At 56.2% G+C, this 15,913-nt stretch overlaps 3 protein-coding genes and 1 non-coding gene across 4 annotated transcripts; 1 reads left to right on the forward strand and 3 right to left on the reverse strand.

Annotated features, from left to right (window-relative positions):
* Positions 1 to 47: 47 nt before the first annotated feature.
* FA10DRAFT_265854 (hypothetical protein) lies at positions 48 to 4,190 on the reverse strand. The gene is made up of 7 exons (XM_025521239.1): positions 3,232 to 4,190; positions 2,807 to 3,163; positions 2,701 to 2,735; positions 2,553 to 2,633; positions 1,435 to 2,493; positions 665 to 1,377; positions 48 to 609 (listed from the first exon to the last, which is right to left on the reverse strand). Exons 1-7 carry the CDS (start codon positions 3,838 to 3,840, stop codon positions 209 to 211), a joined length of 3,255 nt encoding a protein of 1,084 aa, XP_025379243.1. The 5' UTR covers positions 3,841 to 4,190; the 3' UTR covers positions 48 to 208.
* A 1,269-nt stretch (positions 4,191 to 5,459) lies between these two features.
* On the reverse strand, positions 5,460 to 10,692 carry FA10DRAFT_265855 (hypothetical protein). The gene is made up of 3 exons (XM_025521240.1): positions 10,189 to 10,692; positions 5,736 to 10,109; positions 5,460 to 5,661 (listed from the first exon to the last, which is right to left on the reverse strand). The coding sequence occupies exons 1-3, from the start codon at positions 10,450 to 10,452 to the stop codon at positions 5,569 to 5,571; spliced, it is 4,731 nt and encodes a 1,576-aa protein (XP_025379244.1). The 5' UTR covers positions 10,453 to 10,692; the 3' UTR covers positions 5,460 to 5,568.
* A 122-nt stretch (positions 10,693 to 10,814) lies between these two features.
* On the forward strand, positions 10,815 to 10,923 carry FA10DRAFT_t18. Its single transcript has one exon. It is a non-coding gene; the product is annotated as a tRNA-Gln (tRNA).
* A 301-nt stretch (positions 10,924 to 11,224) lies between these two features.
* Positions 11,225 to 15,871, reverse strand: FA10DRAFT_284951 (hypothetical protein; the record flags this gene model as incomplete). The annotated part of the gene is made up of 3 exons (XM_025523956.1): positions 11,225 to 15,307; positions 15,527 to 15,642; positions 15,787 to 15,871. The coding sequence occupies 3 exons, from the start codon at positions 15,869 to 15,871 to the stop codon at positions 11,225 to 11,227; spliced, it is 4,284 nt and encodes a 1,427-aa protein (XP_025379245.1).
* Positions 15,872 to 15,913: the final 42 nt, after the last annotated feature.

Consider the following 15,913-nt stretch of genomic DNA (forward strand, 5'->3'; position numbering starts at 1 on the left):
AATCTGGAGGTGTACCCTACCAGTGATGTGCAAACGCGTCAGTCAGTGCGAGAAGAATGATTGGCAATGAGGACAGATGACTATTCTTGATGGTACAGACATGAGCAAATTGGTGTAAAAGATGATAAGGATGAGAGCTAGACTGGAGCGCCCTGAAAAGGAGCAAAGGGCTCATGATGGTGAAGCGATTCAGAGGTGAACATGGAGATCAAAATCTCTGCGAAGCTTCATGACTGCTTCGTACGCTCATTTGGTTTGGTTGCTGTTGGGGGGCATAGTGAAAGTAGCTTGACGAGGATGGTGGGTACGACGTAGCGATGGGAGCAGAAGCCATGCTCTGATAGGATGGATGTGGCTGCATCTCATGCTGTGGGTGCTGAGCCGGACCTTGGCCGTCAAAGTAGGCATGAGCTGCGTTATTTGGTCGAAATCCTGTGCCGGGCACTGAAGAAGACACGCCAGCAGCGCTTCGTTGAAATTCCATCCCGGGTTCGGTGCTGGAGCCTGGGATCGCCAAGGGGGCCGAATAGTGTCGCTCCGCTTCTGCCATCGCTTCGTCCCCTCCTGAGAAGCCTGAGTCTGGCCCTATGGACATGTAGGCACTGGCGACTGTAGGAAGAAGTCAGCATCGTCTCTACAAGAAGAAAAGGAGAAAGATACGCACGTCTCTCTAATTCATTGGCCTGTTCGTAGCATTCCTCGAAGGCTTGGCCATATTGTCTCAATCCATCGATGATCGACGTTATCTCGGGCCTCTTGAATCGCGAGAGGCAGTAGCCTGCCTCGGTCATGGAAACCTTCATAATGCCCGCTTCGAGCCTAAGGTAGCCATTGTCGCACAACACTTGCGTCAATGAGGCAGCCCGAAGCGCTGCGAACAAAGCTTCCTCCTGAACAGTCTGCACCATTGCTTCGACCTTTGCGATGTCCAATTCTGGGTCGATCGAACTGGCCACACCCGGGTGACCAGGGAGAAGCTGCTCTCGAATCGAAGGGGCGCTTGAGGCGTGCGGGTTTACTGCGAGGCCGAAGAAGGGAAAGTTTGACGAAGATGCGGTCCCTTCCATTGAAGCCCTTTGCTTGAGCTCGTAAACGCCGTATTCGTCGATGGCCTCCCACATAAGGATCCAGACGATGTAGTAGTTGAAGTCGGAGCTACAAGCTGTGACAGCATCGGCGAAATTCCAGTGAGAGGGCCACGATGGTGAGGGTGCTCCTACGACGGCGAGGTGCTTGTTACGCCAATGATTAGCCAGCCTCATGAGCTTGTCGAGCTTCTTGGCGGAGATGCCTTCGCTCTGCGCGCGGGGTCTCCACAGCGTCTCACAGACGTAGCGCATCATCTCAACTTGATCTTGGGACGATTCGAGCCAGATCCTGTGCAGAGGCGAGTCAGGCGAGCACGACCTCATCCACAATTCAATGTAGACTCACCGATATTGTTGCGAGGCTGCGAGAGGATTTGGCCCAGAATGTTGTGGCCCCGTGGGCGGCTCTGGAGGATCGCAAGAATAGTCCTCAAAGTCGAGGTGAGGCTTTCGGCGGTAGAAGGCGCTCATGTGTGCATCCATCATGCAGACCATCCACCACGTCATGGCGAGCTGAGTCTTTGCCGATTCGTCCTGTATTGTGGCGAGGGTTGACTTGAGGTGGATACGGAGTTCGATGAGGTGCGAGATGGCACACATGATCCAGATGCCATTGCAAATGTACAGACCCCTTCGTGGCTTTGGTCTCAGTTGTGAGATTTGCGTTGTCGTCGTGTCATCCTCCGAAGCGTCGGCCTGCTGCCAAAAAAGGGCCTGAATGATGACTGCGGCCTTGATATTGTCGACTGTGGCATGGCGATGGGCTTTGTTACGGTCCAGGACCTCTTGAGCCTTGACAATGAGGTCCTGGGCAATGCGGCTGCGCCCGACGATGCGCGCCTGATTTCTCGCCGATGATGAATGCAGATCCTGTGCTCTCAGCCTTTGCTCGCCGTACTGTCGCTGTACCTTGTTGCTTTCGCTCGCTGGGCCAACGTCCGCGGCAGATGCCTGCCGCTTTTGCCATTGAGACGGAGTCAGCTCGTTGGCAGCCTCAAGTCTGTCGGCGACGATGATCGGATTCTCGGTAAACTTTGCACCCCAGGCCAGGATCACGGCCACCAAAACATCTGGAGGTGGCCCGCCAAGCTCGGGGGTGTGATTGAAGAATCGCGATCGGAATTCATCGGCGTCGATGATAGGATAGCGAATGTGGACGATGGAAAAGTAGGTCTCCACAAGGTCCGCTACAAATGCGGCTCGAGCCGTGGCATTGGACAGTCTCGACTCGGCGGCGGTGGTTGGGGCACCAGTCATTACGGTCGGTTTCCGTGCCATGACGATAGAGACTGCAGGCGGCGTCGACCCGGGAGGCTCGTAGGAGAGACCCGAGACGGCATTTCCGTAGTCTGCATCCCTCAACAAGAGGTACCTAATGAGACTCTGATCGTCTGCGATCGTCGTGCTGAAGTGGGAAAGTCAGCTGATAGGATCCGTCAAGAGACACACTGCCGCAAAACGCACCCTTCAGCATCGCCTGGTTGTTGTTTTGCACGCTTGGTGGGCCTTTTTGCTCCCGTCGAAGCCAGCTGAACGTATATTGTGCTGCGTGGAGAGAAGGGGCATCAGAATCGAGTGCGGTGTTGTACATCTGAGGCGCCGAGAGACTTACGTGCAATCTATCCCCTTTGCCTTGCAATGTAGACACTGTCGTCGTTTAAGAGCGGTCAATTACGATGCGGGTGACGATCTCAAAAGACGAAACAAGCTCAACTTACCTTGCCTTCTCCCTGAATCCGATGGCAGCGAACCTTACGGTTCCTGCACGCATCACAGGCCGTGTTCTGTTTACGAGCGGCTGCCTCTGTCGCGCTCTCATTTGCAGCGACAGCCAAAGCGGCAGTGTCATCGGTCGTCGGGGCATTTGCGGGCCCTTGTGCTCGAACTGGGGCGCCCTTGCCAGCATGGTCGACCGCAGCGGAGGAGCTGGCAGAACTTTGGATCTCGTCGTCATCGTCGGTCATGGCCTGGGCAAGCGACGTTGACGGCTGCTTCGGTGCCCTTGGTCGCTCTCCCATCTGGGTTCTCGGCCCACCAATGCTAGCGTTGCTTGTCGAGGTCGCTTTGCGCAAGGTCTGGGCGACGGCATCGAGAACATCAGCCTCCAACGCTTCAAAGCCGTATTGAACTCTGGCACACTCACCGCAGTCACGGGCTGACGATGCTGGCTGGGGCCTGGGACGTCATTGAACGTCGAAGGAGCCCGACTCGTCCAGCCGGCTTGCTCGAGGTGGTGAGTAGAGCTGGACGGGTCATTGTGCGTGGTGCGAGGGTACGACGTCGCGCTTTGGTCGACGTCGCCCCTGCCAGACGACGGATCGAATGCGGCGATGGACGACGGAGGATTGACGAGGGCAAAAGCCGGGGCAGCGGCGGAGGCAGATGTCAGAAAGGTATTGGCCTGATTAGTGTAGAAGCCAGGCTGCGCGGTGTTGGACCAGGAAGAAGATGCAGAGGGTATGGGCGATGGATTTGAGGGAAAAGGAGCAAAGTGCGACAGGTGCGAATTCGCTGATGCTGATGATGGTGCTATTGCCGTTGCTGCTGCTGCTGCTGCTGTTGCTGTTGCTGTTGCTGATGGTGGAACTGATGCAGGTGCTGCACCGTCGACGATGATTTGCGGCGGGGGTGCCACGCTACCGGGCGCAGGACCGATGCCGCTGCGACTGATGTCAAAGTGCCCGGACGCTGCAGCCTCTTGGTGCTGGTGCTGGTGCTGATGCATGTGCTGGTGCTGGTCCCGTTGAGCCATGATTTTTTTTTCTGCCGGAAGCGAGCCTCCGCAACCCGCCTCGGGACCACCAGACACCGGCCCAATTACGCCTTACTCTAATATTGACCACGATCCTCTATGAAGCAGTGCTAAGGGCCGCCTTACATCAATAACACAACCTCCAATGCTAGGATCGCGAGGTTGTAATCGATGCTGGAGCTGTCCCTTATCGCCGACCGAATAATGCAAATGCGTGCTGAAAAGTAGCAAAGCGTCTTCAGAATAATGTGCTGAGCGGCCTGCCTGCGTGCGAAGAAAAAAACCAAAAAAAGGAATACGAAAAAAGGGTGAGAGCAGGACGGAGAGAAGTGGTTAGAGGGAGAAAAAAGTCGGTTCCGAGACCGTCTTCGTGTCGAGTCCTTGGCTCACCTATAGAGGACACTTCCCAACACTCTATCATTCCCCGTGCGTGATATACAAAATATTCCTCTCACTATTTACCTGACCCCTTCTTCGATACTGTGCATGTACCAGTACTGGCTTTTGGTCGTCTTGCGTCAATTAGAGCAAGGCAGCATAAGATCGATAATCCTTGATTGATAGCCCCGTCGTTCATTGTAATGCATTACTGTATCTATTTGCTCGAGTGAAGTAGACTAATGGGCCTGCACCGGGCCCGCTCTTCCCGTTCGGGAAATTGGCGTCGGGTGGAGGTCTCACTTTACCGACACCCACGTGCTGAATGCTTTTGCCGACGGTCCATCGAGACGTGGCTGCCCATCGCAGCTTCTTCGGACCTACCTAGCGGCAAACGCTGCTCATTGAACAGGCAAATCCGAATGTTTATGAGCTCCGACTGCAATGACCGCAAATTCTGAGCAATTTGGAGATGAGAAAGGCGCTCTCTCGTCGCGACGAGGGGTTGGTCCTCTTCACGCACCAACGTTTTTCCCGATGTGTCCTCTGGTCACGGTGTGTGATAGATGCAAACAGTGTTAGCGCCAGGGCTCCATCTATCACGCACCGAATCAGGGTCGGTACTCCGAAGTGAAGACGCTCTACTCTCTGCAACTTCAGGCGAATGCTTAAATTGGATCTTTCAATGTTCGGCGTTGCAGACTTGCAAATAAGCCCAAGCACAATATAGCAAGTCTGCAACGCCGAACATTGAAATTTGGCCATGGCCAGAGCTGCCTGCTGCAGTTTAGCAATAGAGCTCGACGGAAGCAGACAGCCACAGTTACCTGCCCGGCGATGGCGGGCTGACAGCTTCTCAGTAACCTAGTCCGATCTTCCAGACATTGCTTTTGTACTCAACAGATCAGTTCGTTGCTGAAGAAAGAGGCGTTCGGACCAACCCGGGGCACGGTGCAATGCCAAAGTGCACTCGAGCATTGTTGTGTTTTCAAACGGGTGGCAATGGACTTTGCCTACTTCGAGCTGATTGTAGTCGCTCGGAGCAGCACCGAAGAAGACGGAGGAGGATTGAAAAATCTGAGGCGCTTAAGCTTGCCTTCCGTTGCTGTAATGGTGTCTCAATTTTCCCTCTTTCTCGTTCATGTTCGCCCCAATTAGAAACACTGCGGTATTTGCTTACAGCCGACCTGGCGCTTTCGTCCTTGTCACTGATCATCTTCGGTCTGAAAGCACCGCTTCTCCGCCACTTTAGAATCTTTCATTGACTTTTCGTTTCGCTTGCTATATCTACAGCTCAACAACGTTGGCTATTTTTGATGGAATTGACTTCATGTCTCGACAGCCGGGACGTCAGGGGTAGGCTTGCTTGTATGCAATTCCTCTGCCTTCCCATAGCTCTTGCCTTTCTTTTGCCAGCTCGATTGCCCACTGGCGTAGACGAGGCTGTTGAGCGCAAAGTATTAGTCTAAGGAAGGCCGGGAAAGAGAGACCAACTTGGCCAAATTTGCGAAACTTACGTGAGTGATGAGATTGATACTCCTCAGGAAAAAGGGTTGGAGGTCACGAATGTCGTTCTCGCGCTCGTACTCGACTGCCTGGAGGCAGAGCTCGAAGCGATCGAGATCCTTGACCACCTTTGCCTCTGCCGTCTCCCTCGCCTCGTACTCGTTCCACAGCCTTTCGATCCTCAGTCCTGCGGCACTGCTGCCCAAAAGGTCATGCACGAGATATTGGATCGCGGCGGCTTCCCTGCGCAGCTTCTCCTTGGGATCAACACCGTCCTTTGGCGTCAAATCGCCCACCTCTGCCTCGGCCAGGTCGTGTACAATGCAGAGCTGTACGCACTTGCCCAGGTCCAAGAGCGTTTTCTCATCGTTGCCCACTCCCTCATCAGAAGTTCCCTCTTCCTTGCCGGGCAGAAGCAGCGAGAGCAGTGCCATTCGGTACATGTGATCGGCAATACTCTCCGCTTTTTCGATGCGGTGGTGCAGCCAGCCGGTGCGCTTGTTGATCTTGAGCCTTTCAACGCGATGCATGAAGTGCAGCACTTTGGCATAGTCTGTCTCTTCCTCCTCTCCGACCTCATTGGATGCCAGGGTGTCATCGCAGGCGGCGTCAAAGAGTGTGAGAGGTGCAGGTCTTAGCGCGGGATCAGGCTGCAGCCGAAGATTAGTCGTGCGAGGGGGAGGCGGTGCAACATAGGGCGGTTGCGGCGAACGGCGAGCACTGCTAGTCGAAGATGGCGACGATGTCATAGGCGTCGCCTTGCCGGAATCAGGTGCAGCCAACTTGTCAGCTTGAGGAGTTGCAATGGCGGCAGAGGTCGGTATAGGCGAGCGCATTGAGACGCTTGCCTCATTCGGGTCAAAGCCAATGGTAGGTTTGCTGGCTTCCTTCTTCCCGGCCGCCGCCATGGCGACTTCTGATGCTTTCGACGATGACGTTGCAGCCATCGCAGCGGCTGATGCCGCTACAGCAGCATTTACATTCCCTGAGCTTCGTCTTGTTGGCATGGGGGGCTTGCCGGGCTTGAAAGACTCCTCGCCTGAGGGCTGGGAGCTGAGCAGTGAGGTTCTGCCCCGCGTGGTGCCGGCAGAGGACGATGCTGAAGAGGTCGTCTCGGCGGCATCTGCAATCGTAGGAAGCGTTGATGCAGCCGATGCGGTCTGTGACACTCTGCGCGTAGCCTTTCGAAGCGAAGGTGTCATCTTCTTCTCTCGGTATGGCAGTGATGTCTTAGGCTCCAAGTCAAAGCCAGAGGTGTCATCGCGCTGCCACGCTTTCGAGCCAGGGGCGAAAGAAGCAAATGCTCCACCTCGGCCACCGAATGAGCGACCTCCGGGGGGTGAGGTGATGGCGATGGGCACCGAGCTGGGGGCGAACTTTGTCTCATCACTTGTGCTGATGGTAGTAGCTGCGGCGGCTTTCGCTGCAGCCTGGCGTCTGCGTCGCCAGGAGCGACCTCCATTGCCATCGTCTTGATCGTCATTGTTGTCCACGTCCAGGTCTTCTTCACCTTCATCCTCGGCATCCTCATCAATGTACTTTGCCCTTTCCTTGCTCGAGTTGCGGCCGGACGCTGATTTCCACCTCCCCGCACCTGTCCACAAATCTCGGTGAGAGGGCGCATGTGGGGCCAACAGTCCGCTTAGGCGCGCTTCAGCCTCGTTCACTGCCACACGGAAGCCAATGTTAGAGCCCATCATTGCCCTAGAACCTCCTCTGTCGTCACTGGGGAAGAAGTTGGGAAGAGCACCACCTCTTCTAGGAGTCGTGTTGAAGTCGACGTCCGCTACACCTCTCTGTGGTGGGACGACGCTTTGAGACTGGCGACCGTCGAGTCGCAGCGAGGCGGGATCAAAGTCACCGTGGCTTGTCACATGCCTGTCCGGCGAGCGAATGCCCTGCACTCCTGAGCCGAAGCTATCGCGACGGGGCAGAGATGCACTGCCAGGTTGGGCAGACTGCGCTTCGACCAGAGCAGCAAACGATCCTACGTGCGGAACCGATTGAGCAATGTGTTCTTCATAGGGAAGGTCGTCTGTCCTTCCCGAACCTGCTTCCTCCTCGCCCGTCTGCATCGTTTCGACCGCTCCTCTTTTCTTCGCCTCTTCTTCCAGGAGCTCCTCCTGTCCTTTTCTCAGCTCGTTCTCGGATTCTTCCGTGCTTCGTTCCTGGCCGTTCCTGTCCTCTCCAATCTTACTTTCGTCAATGTCCTCGTCGATGTCAAAGAGGGCGTTGGCGCCTTCGTCGACCGGTTCTGTATAGTTCAGTCTCTTTTCGGTAGTGCTGTCTTCATCATCTTCATCTTCTTCGTCGGCCACGAATGCGCCCTGACCAACCTCCTCGGCATTGTCTGCAAACATGACCTTCTTCTCGGACGTAGCTTCCACTTTGACGCCGGAGACGTACTGCAAGGCGCTCTTTGCATCCTTGCTCGCCCTTTTAGAGGCATCCGGGGTGGACGTAGTTGTGGCATCGGTCGAAGAGCTGCTGCTTTTCAGTGCTCCTTTCTTGGGCCCTTCTCTCCTGGAGTTGGTCGGTGATAAGAGTGCGCCGGCACTTCCTTCGCTGATGCCCGTCAAAGCACGACTTTTCTCCTCCAAATTCATCGAAGAAGATAATGCCACGTTTCTCTCTCTTCCTCTTCCTCGTCCCCTACCTCGGAGTCCTCCCTCTCTATCGTATTCTTTCTGCTCGTTCTCTTCATCCTCTTTCCTGCTTCTTTCTTTTCTACCCCTCCTCTCCTCGTCTCTCCTTCCTTGCCAAACGTCCCTACCCTCGTCATCGTCATCGTCCTCGTGAGCCCAGCCTCCCTTGAGCCTCACGCCGGTCTCTTCATCGTCCGAGTTGGCCGCGCTGGGCAAGGCTGAGTGGTCTGCGTGCGGGTAGCGCTCCCTCATCCGTCTCTTGTGGGCGTACCAGTCCTCTTCATCCTCCTCCCGTTCCCTTTGTCTCTCCCTCTCTCTCTCCTCATCCTCGCCCGGAGAAGAAGTCGCGTCATCCTTCGAAGACGTCCCTCGCATGTCTTGCGAGCCAGTGGATGTGCTGCCGTCTCCCGTGGTCGGAGGAGCACGATCGCTGAGTGCAGGAGGCGGGTCCCTTCCTCGCATGGCGAAAGAGGCGGAGAGAGCACCAACGCTCGAAGACAATGCAGGTCCTGCTGCTGTTGATTGCTCAGTCCTTGTCGACTTCGCTCCCGCTCGAAGACCTTGTGCGAAGGGCATTGCTGACGATGAAAAGGTAGGAGTGCCATTGTTGTCGCCAAGAGAGGTCCCAAAGGACGAAGTGGCGCCCAGAGACGACGGCACCGTGGGCTTTCTCCTCTCAAACAGTGGCGAGCCTTCTGTGACGGACTGGGTGGCCGCCGATGAGGGTGTTTGTTGCTGCGGCATAGAGATTGACGGCGACGCTTTTTGTTGTCCAGAGACGGGGATATATTCCAGATTCGCCACGGAAGAGGCAACGTTGGCGGGCTCGACTTTGGCCAGGAGCTTGAGCGCTTCGGTTCGAATTTTTGCCTCGCGAGCAACAATCTCCCTTCGCCTTTGCCTCAGCAGCTCGTAGACTTCGTCAAGAGACTCTTGTCGTATAGCGCGAAGCTCAGCTTGTGCGACACTCTCGATGTGGGTCTTCAGAGGAGACTGAGCACTCGTCGCATTGGCTCGCCGAGGTGTTCCTGATGACGCGGAGGAGGAGGAGGAAGAAGAAGAAGAAGAAGAAGAAGAAGCGGAGACGACGATGTGCGAGGGAATGGGTGGTAGAAGATCGCCCAGGAGACGCAGCGTGTCCACGTCCACGTCGTTCTGGTCATCTTGAGGAAGATGCCTGCTGCTGCTGCGGCTGCCACTGCCACTGCCACTACTGCTCCTCGTCGCTGTGACCGACCGCATAGGCGAAGAGACGCCAGTGCCTTGCTGTACCGGGGCTACCTGACGCCGTCTGCGCGGTGACCTTACCTCCTCTTCGTCTAGCTCTTCTTGTCTCCAGCTTTGTTCATCGCCGCGGCCCTCCTCGCCGTCGTTACGAGTCAAGCTCTTCCCACTGTCCTTTTTGGGAGCAGCTTCTTGCACGACGAGCCCGAAAGCCTTGGAAAAATATTGCGAGCTGGCTGTCCGCTCAATGGTACGGACACCGCTCAAGCAGCTGTCCAAGATCCAGAGCTGATCTCCCCGTCGAACGGGGAGCGGTGTCGATTGGCTTTCCGGAGTCGCGATGGCCGTGCCGTTGGTGTCCTTCTCTGATGACTTTTGCTCGTTGACAGCATATACAGGCACGCCGCAATTGAGGCAGCGCAACGCCACAGGGGTTCTTGCATCCGATGAAGTCGCTGATCCAATGGTCTCGCGCGTTGATCCAATGGTCTCGCGCGTTGTGACAAGAGGCTGGGCCTGGAAAAGGTGTGAGCCACTCTCGCGTTTTCATAGGGGGCACAAGAGAGAGATGAGCAAGAAGGGCCAGCCAACTCACCACTGTGATCCTGCATCCCTGCACTACATCTAATGACGAGATGATGCGAGTCACTGATAACGGCTCTCGGGAACCCTTGTTCGCTTGGCCGTGCTGCGTGTTCGTGGGCTCCGTTGACGTCGCACCTGGGCTGTCTTCAGATGGAACGCTGATGCGCACATTGAGGCAGGGGCACGCAAAGATGGAAGCATCGATCTGAGGTGGCGAAGGCGAGAGCGATGACGACGAAGGCGAAGCAGGCGCCCGCTTGGCAACCGCAGCCATGGTCGAGGGCGGCGAAGCTTGACCGGCCCCGCAGTACTAAAAATGTGACTCAAACGCCAGGACGATGTTGTGGCACGCACGAAACGATCGAGAGACGACTTGGAAGCTGTCCAAGTCGCCCTCTCTGACCTCAACGTGGGCTTAAGGGGTAAAGTCGAGGAACGAGAGCGCAAATCTGAAGAAGAAAGAGGCGTAGAAGGAGCAGGCGCGCAGAATAGGTGCTAGGGCGCAAAGGCGACGCGAAGAAGAGTGAGTTGGGATGTGACCTTTGAAGACCTTTTTTTGGCTTCATCGCAACCCACGATGACCTTCTTCTGTAAACAAGTTATAGTTGTACATGAATTCGATCGACACAAGAATCGGGTTTCATAGTGTAGGTGGTTATCACATCAGATTCTGAAGCTAAATCCTTGTGTCCAAGGTATTCAGATAGTCCTTCTGGGGACCTGGGTTCGAGTCCCAGTGAGACCTTTCTTTTTCTTTTTTCTTTTTTTTTTCGCATCCGTTTGGGCTTCTGTCTTATGTCGGGCTGCCTCCCTTATCACGACCTAGCTCAGTCGCTACAAGGGGGCAAATCAGGCAAACAGACCATGGAAGAGATGACAAAAATACAAAAGCGGTTTAGATATTTCATAGAGTGAGGAAACATCAAAAAGAAAAACACCGAAAGGGACAGCTAGAGCGAAGCGAAGCTATCCAAGATGAGAGTGGCGAGATTGGTGAGAATGCATGATCGACAAAATATGGAAAAACAGACACAAGAGATGTTCAACTAAGTCCTCCCCTTCGCCTTCGGAGAATTGGTCGCTCCCCCTGCCACTAGACCCTGGTTACCATTTCCCATGACGAGCGGGTTGCCGCCACCACCGCCGGCGGCAGCCTGCTGTCCTCCAAAGTTGTTGCTTACTTGCTGCTGTTGCTGCTGCGGTTGCTGCAAGCCTTGCATCAGGCCCATCCCGGTGTGCGGTGTCGGCGAGCCTTGCTGCTGTTGAGCATTTTTGGCAGCCTGCTGAGCGATCTGCAGAGCCCGGGTCCGATTCGGCGGTAGCTTCAGCTGCAGGTTCTGGTTGGCAGAAAGGGCGGCTTGCATGGCTAGCAGGGAGCTTTGACTCAGCTGCCCGCTCGCAGCAAGCTGGTTGAGCTGCTGGACCGTCGTCTGTTGTTGGTTTCCAGGCTGGCCGATCGAGTGCTGCTGCTGATTCTGCTGAGCCTGAAGCTGCTGTTGCAGTGCTGCCGCGGCCAGTGGGTTTACCTGAGGCATGCCGTTGGCCATGAAGCCGTTGTTCATTGGTCGTTGCTGTGCGCCGCCAGATCCCATCGACTGGCCGTTCCTCTGCTGCTGCGCGGCAGCAGCGGCATTGGCAAGACTCATCGGTAAAGCGTGGTTCTGTCCCGGACTCGATCCTGGGCCCGCCTGGAATGAAGGAGCACCGTTCTGAAGAAGTGGTGACGACCTCTGCTGCCCTTGGTTCGTCTGTGTACCTCCTTGAGACGATGAAGGTCGACTGTTGGGGCCGAACTGTGCCTGAATTTGTGGACTCGGAACGCCTCCTGCGGCATTCACGTTCCATCCGCCTTGAGGAATGCCCTGTGGGAATTGCGGCGGCGACATCGACGAATGAGCAGCCCACTCTTGGCGTTGACGAAGCTGCGCAGCCAATGCGTTGGCATTGATGGGGCTTGCAGCGTCAGACATGTTCGAACCTGCCGAGGAGACACCGGTCCCGACGCCATTTCCAAATGACTGAGACAGAGGATGAGGCTGCGCATGCTGCATCTGTCCTGAACGTGGTCGCGGAGTTGGTGAAGAACCGCCCGCACCCATGCCACCGTTTGGCGACTGAGCGCCGCCATTCTGCTGGGCAGCAGCCATGGCGGCAGCTTGAGCCGCGCGTTGCTGCTGTTGCTGTAGTGCGAGCTGGAGTTGCGCTTGGTACATTTGCTGTTGCTGCTGCAGCGCCGTCAAGGGACCACCGACGTTGGTGTGAGCAGCGCGCGCGACTGAATGCAAGCCCGCTCCTGACCCGTTGGCGCCTCCTGCGTTTGCCGCCGCCACGGCAGCAGCTGCGGCTGCCGCTGCGGCTTGCTGCTGCTGTTGCTGCTGCATCGGGAAGGAAGCATGCTGCTGAGGGAGAGAATGCAGCTGGGCCTGCTGCATCTGCTGAAGCTGTTGTTGCTGAAGCTGCTGTTGCTGTTGTTGGGCTGCGGCAGCGGCGGCAGCGGCTTGGTGTTGGGCTTGAAGCTGCTGCTGATGATAGACGTGACCAGCACCGTCGCTTCGGAAGATGGAATAGCCGGTCGGTTGCGGAGGCATTGCCTCAACAGCGGCCTGAGCCATGTTGACGTTCGTCACCACCGTCGACAGCTTGATCAGATCCGACTCTTCCAAGAGTGTGATGCGGTACTTGAGGAACCGCTGGTCAAAGTCATCGATGACAGCCTCATCATCGTCCTCCATGCCGCCAAGACCACAGAGCCCCAGCCCAGCCCATTGGCCGCCCTCGTGATCATATCGCCACTTCTCCTGGAGGCTGTGCCACTGCTCCTCATCCTCTTCATTCCAAAACGCAGCGTCGCGCTCCATCTGCTCTGAGAGATCCTTTTCACCCTCCTCCTCCTCATCTTCGTCGTCTTCAACATCGTGAGCCTCTTTCCTCCCTTCGTCCTCCTCGTCATCCTTTGCACCATTTTCATGTGCATCGTCGTCAACCTCGTTTTCGTCCACATCGGTGGGCTGCGTGCTGGCAGCTCGCTCAAAAGTGGTATTAGAAGCTTTGGACTCTTGACTAGAGGCTGACGAAGAGCTCGACGCATCCGAGGAGTGGTGGTAGGGCCGTTCTGAAGACGCGGGGCCGGCCGCACTCGAAGCAAAAGGACCGGTAGATGTAAGCAGAGCGGGTGTGGTGGAAGACGTTAGGAGACTCGGACGTAGCGAGGGCGAGAAAGCAAATGGTCCCGTGAGAGGGGCAGCTCTCCTGAGGAGAGATTGGTGCTGCGCAGTGCCTGCTTTATCGCTTGCATTCATTCCGTCGCCATTCTTCGTCGTTTTCGAGGCCTCCCCTTGTGCCCCATCTTCACCGCGTCCTTGTCGGACCGGAGGGAGAGCGCGCGGCCAATCAGACAAGCTGGTCGGGACAGGACTTGGCGTAGGAAGCCGACGATCGAGGTGCACGCGACCTCCGCGGCCAACACGTCGGCGAAAGGACGGCGGCTTGCCAGCGCGAGGGTGCGGCGGAAGAAAGACGGGGCCCGTCTTCGAGTCCCGATTCGATGGTGACGAGCTGGACCAAGGTGCGAAGCTCGATGGGGCCTGATTTTGTTGTTGCTGCTGCTGCCGTTGAGAAGCGGACCACTCGGCCGTCGGCGGATCTGAGTGGATGGGCCGAAACAAACGAAGCCGAGAAGGGACTGGAAACGGATGCATTGCCGCATCCGTACCTTCTTCCCACCCGACGTCGCTGTCTCGCTTCCGTTGGCACTCGCGTTCGATGTATGCCTGCACTGCCTGGACACGCTCGAGGATCGCCTGGCCAAATCCTTGCGAGGCGGCTGCAGCAGGACCAGATGCTGTTGCCGACGTGACAGAGGCAGCAGCTGAAGCAGTCTCCTCGCCAGATGTCGTCTTGGTCGGCTTGCGATTTGGAAGCTTGACAACGTTGTTTTGTTGCTGCTCCTCGACCTTCTTCTTCTTCTTTGGGGCGCCAGACACGCCATGCGAGTGTTCTGCTCGGCGCTCTCCCGACACAAGCTCCAGATCCTCCGCTCCATTATTCGGACCAACGATGTTCCACGTCCGCTTGACCTCCAGCAGATCGCGCGCCTTCTCCCACAGCACCCGATCCTGAGCCAAAGATGCTCGCTTCGTCCTCTCTCGATGTACGACAAGGCTCATGAGCTTGGCCGCCTGGTCCAGCTCGGCGCGAAGCTTGATGAGCTTATGGAGATGCATCGCATCGGTCTTTCGCGTTTTACGGATCGTCTTGACCTCGCGTCGTCGGAAACAGACATAGGGGTCGTTGTCGTTGCTTTCGTCAAAGTTGAGCGCTGGCACAATCTGCTTGCCTTGCCTCTCTTCCCTCCGTTGCTTCCACCAAGGGTACACAATCTTCGCGACGCCTTTAAGGCTCGCTAGATTCCGGAACGGGTTGTCGGGCGACCAGCGCTCGTTGTCGTGACCCCTTTGGTGTATTGACCAACCATTGGCTTTGTTGTGATTGCTGCTCCCGTCGCTCTTTGATGAGGATGCAAAGCCGTGAGTGTGATGCTCCCAGGGCAGTTCGGGCAGCTCGGGCTGTGCAAGGTCTGCAAGGGAAGAGTTTGGGTCGAAAGAGGGAAGCAAGTCTTCTAGTGATGGCAGTCTCGACACGTCGAGGTGGGCGAAGGGGACCTGTTCGGCAGAGACTCGTTCAAAGACGGTGATAACCATCTCAAATTCGTCTTCGCTAATGACGCGCAGGTCGCCATTCTCCTCGACCAGACTGTTGACAATCTCCTCTCTTGTCCGTTCCTTCCCCTTCCCTTTTGCTGACGCAATTGGCGATCGAGCACTCTTGAGCGCGACCGCGAGAGCCTCAGAGGCCTTCTTGTTCCAATCTTGGAGCCAGTCATTGTCGTCTTCATCAAGGCAGTACGCCGGACCTCGGTTCGACTCTTCTACCGTCTGCGATGATCGGAGGTATGTGACGGGGTCCGAGTAGGCGCCATGGGGATACAGCTGCTGGTACTCTGCATCCTGAAGAACCTGCTTGGCTTCCGGTGTCGGGATGTGGTACGCTGGTCGGGCAGATGCTGTCTTTGAGCTCTCTGCATCGCTTGCAAGTTGTGTTTGTGAGAGCGCCGCTTGCAAGTGATGTTCCTAAAAAGAGGCAAATTTAAAAAGGTCAGCATTCATGTCAGAAGAATTTTTTCGAGACGAAATTGTGATGACGATGGCGATGATGGTGAAGGTTTTTTAGGGTGCGAGAGGGCACTACCGCCCGAAATAGACGATCACAAGTTTTCGCCATCGAGGGGGTGGAGGGAAGGAATATGCACCCCAGAAACGCGTCGAGCCAGATCCGAAAGTGACACTTACGGTGACTTCGGAAGCATCGACACCTAGCCCACGATCATGGTCGTCGTTCTCAAGTGCCGCCTCGGTGGCGCCAAGGAGCGAAAGGCCGCCTCCTGAGCTCCCTCGTTGAATCGAGACTGTGAAGATGGACGATGGGTCAGCCAAGAGATGAAGGCGAAGAAGAGGTAGGGAGCAGGCGCGCCATGACTAAACGCCATCCCAGAAATCCATTTTTCGTGGATACGCGCGCGCGTTCGCCACTGTAGAGAGAGATGACTTACGGAGCTGCTTGAATCCAAGTTTCTTGAGACGACGCTGTGATGTTGCAGCAATGCCCGTCGCAACGTGCGTTGTGGTTCCGACCATTTGCTATGATGATCAACTCCCTGGTCCGGGGCTCCAACGACG

This window comes from Acaromyces ingoldii, assembly GCF_003144295.1.
Source record: "Acaromyces ingoldii strain MCA 4198 unplaced genomic scaffold FA10scaffold_2, whole genome shotgun sequence".
Lineage (NCBI taxonomy): Eukaryota > Fungi > Basidiomycota > Exobasidiomycetes > Exobasidiales > Cryptobasidiaceae > Acaromyces > Acaromyces ingoldii.

Bases quoted from the DNA above. Each gene is read 5' to 3' on its own strand.
- FA10DRAFT_265855 (XM_025521240.1), bottom strand. From the start codon at position 10,452: ATGGCTGCGGTTGCCAAGCGGGCGCCTGCTTCGCCTTCGTCGTCATCG. The intron at 10,110-10,188 runs GTGAGTTGGCTG...CACCTTTTCCAG, and splicing joins AGGGATGCAGGATCACAGTG to GCCCAGCCTCTTGTCACAAC. The intron at 5,662-5,735 runs GTAAGTTTCGCA...TGCGCTCAACAG, and splicing joins GTATCAATCTCATCACTCAC to CCTCGTCTACGCCAGTGGGC.
- FA10DRAFT_265854 (XM_025521239.1), bottom strand. From the start codon at position 3,840: ATGGCTCAACGGGACCAGCACCAGCACATGCATCAGCACCAGCACCAG. The intron at 2,736-2,806 runs GTAAGTTGAGCT...AAACGACGACAG, and splicing joins GGATTCAGGGAGAAGGCAAG to TGTCTACATTGCAAGGCAAA. The intron at 2,494-2,552 runs GTGCGTTTTGCG...TTCCCACTTCAG, and splicing joins CAACCAGGCGATGCTGAAGG to CACGACGATCGCAGACGATC.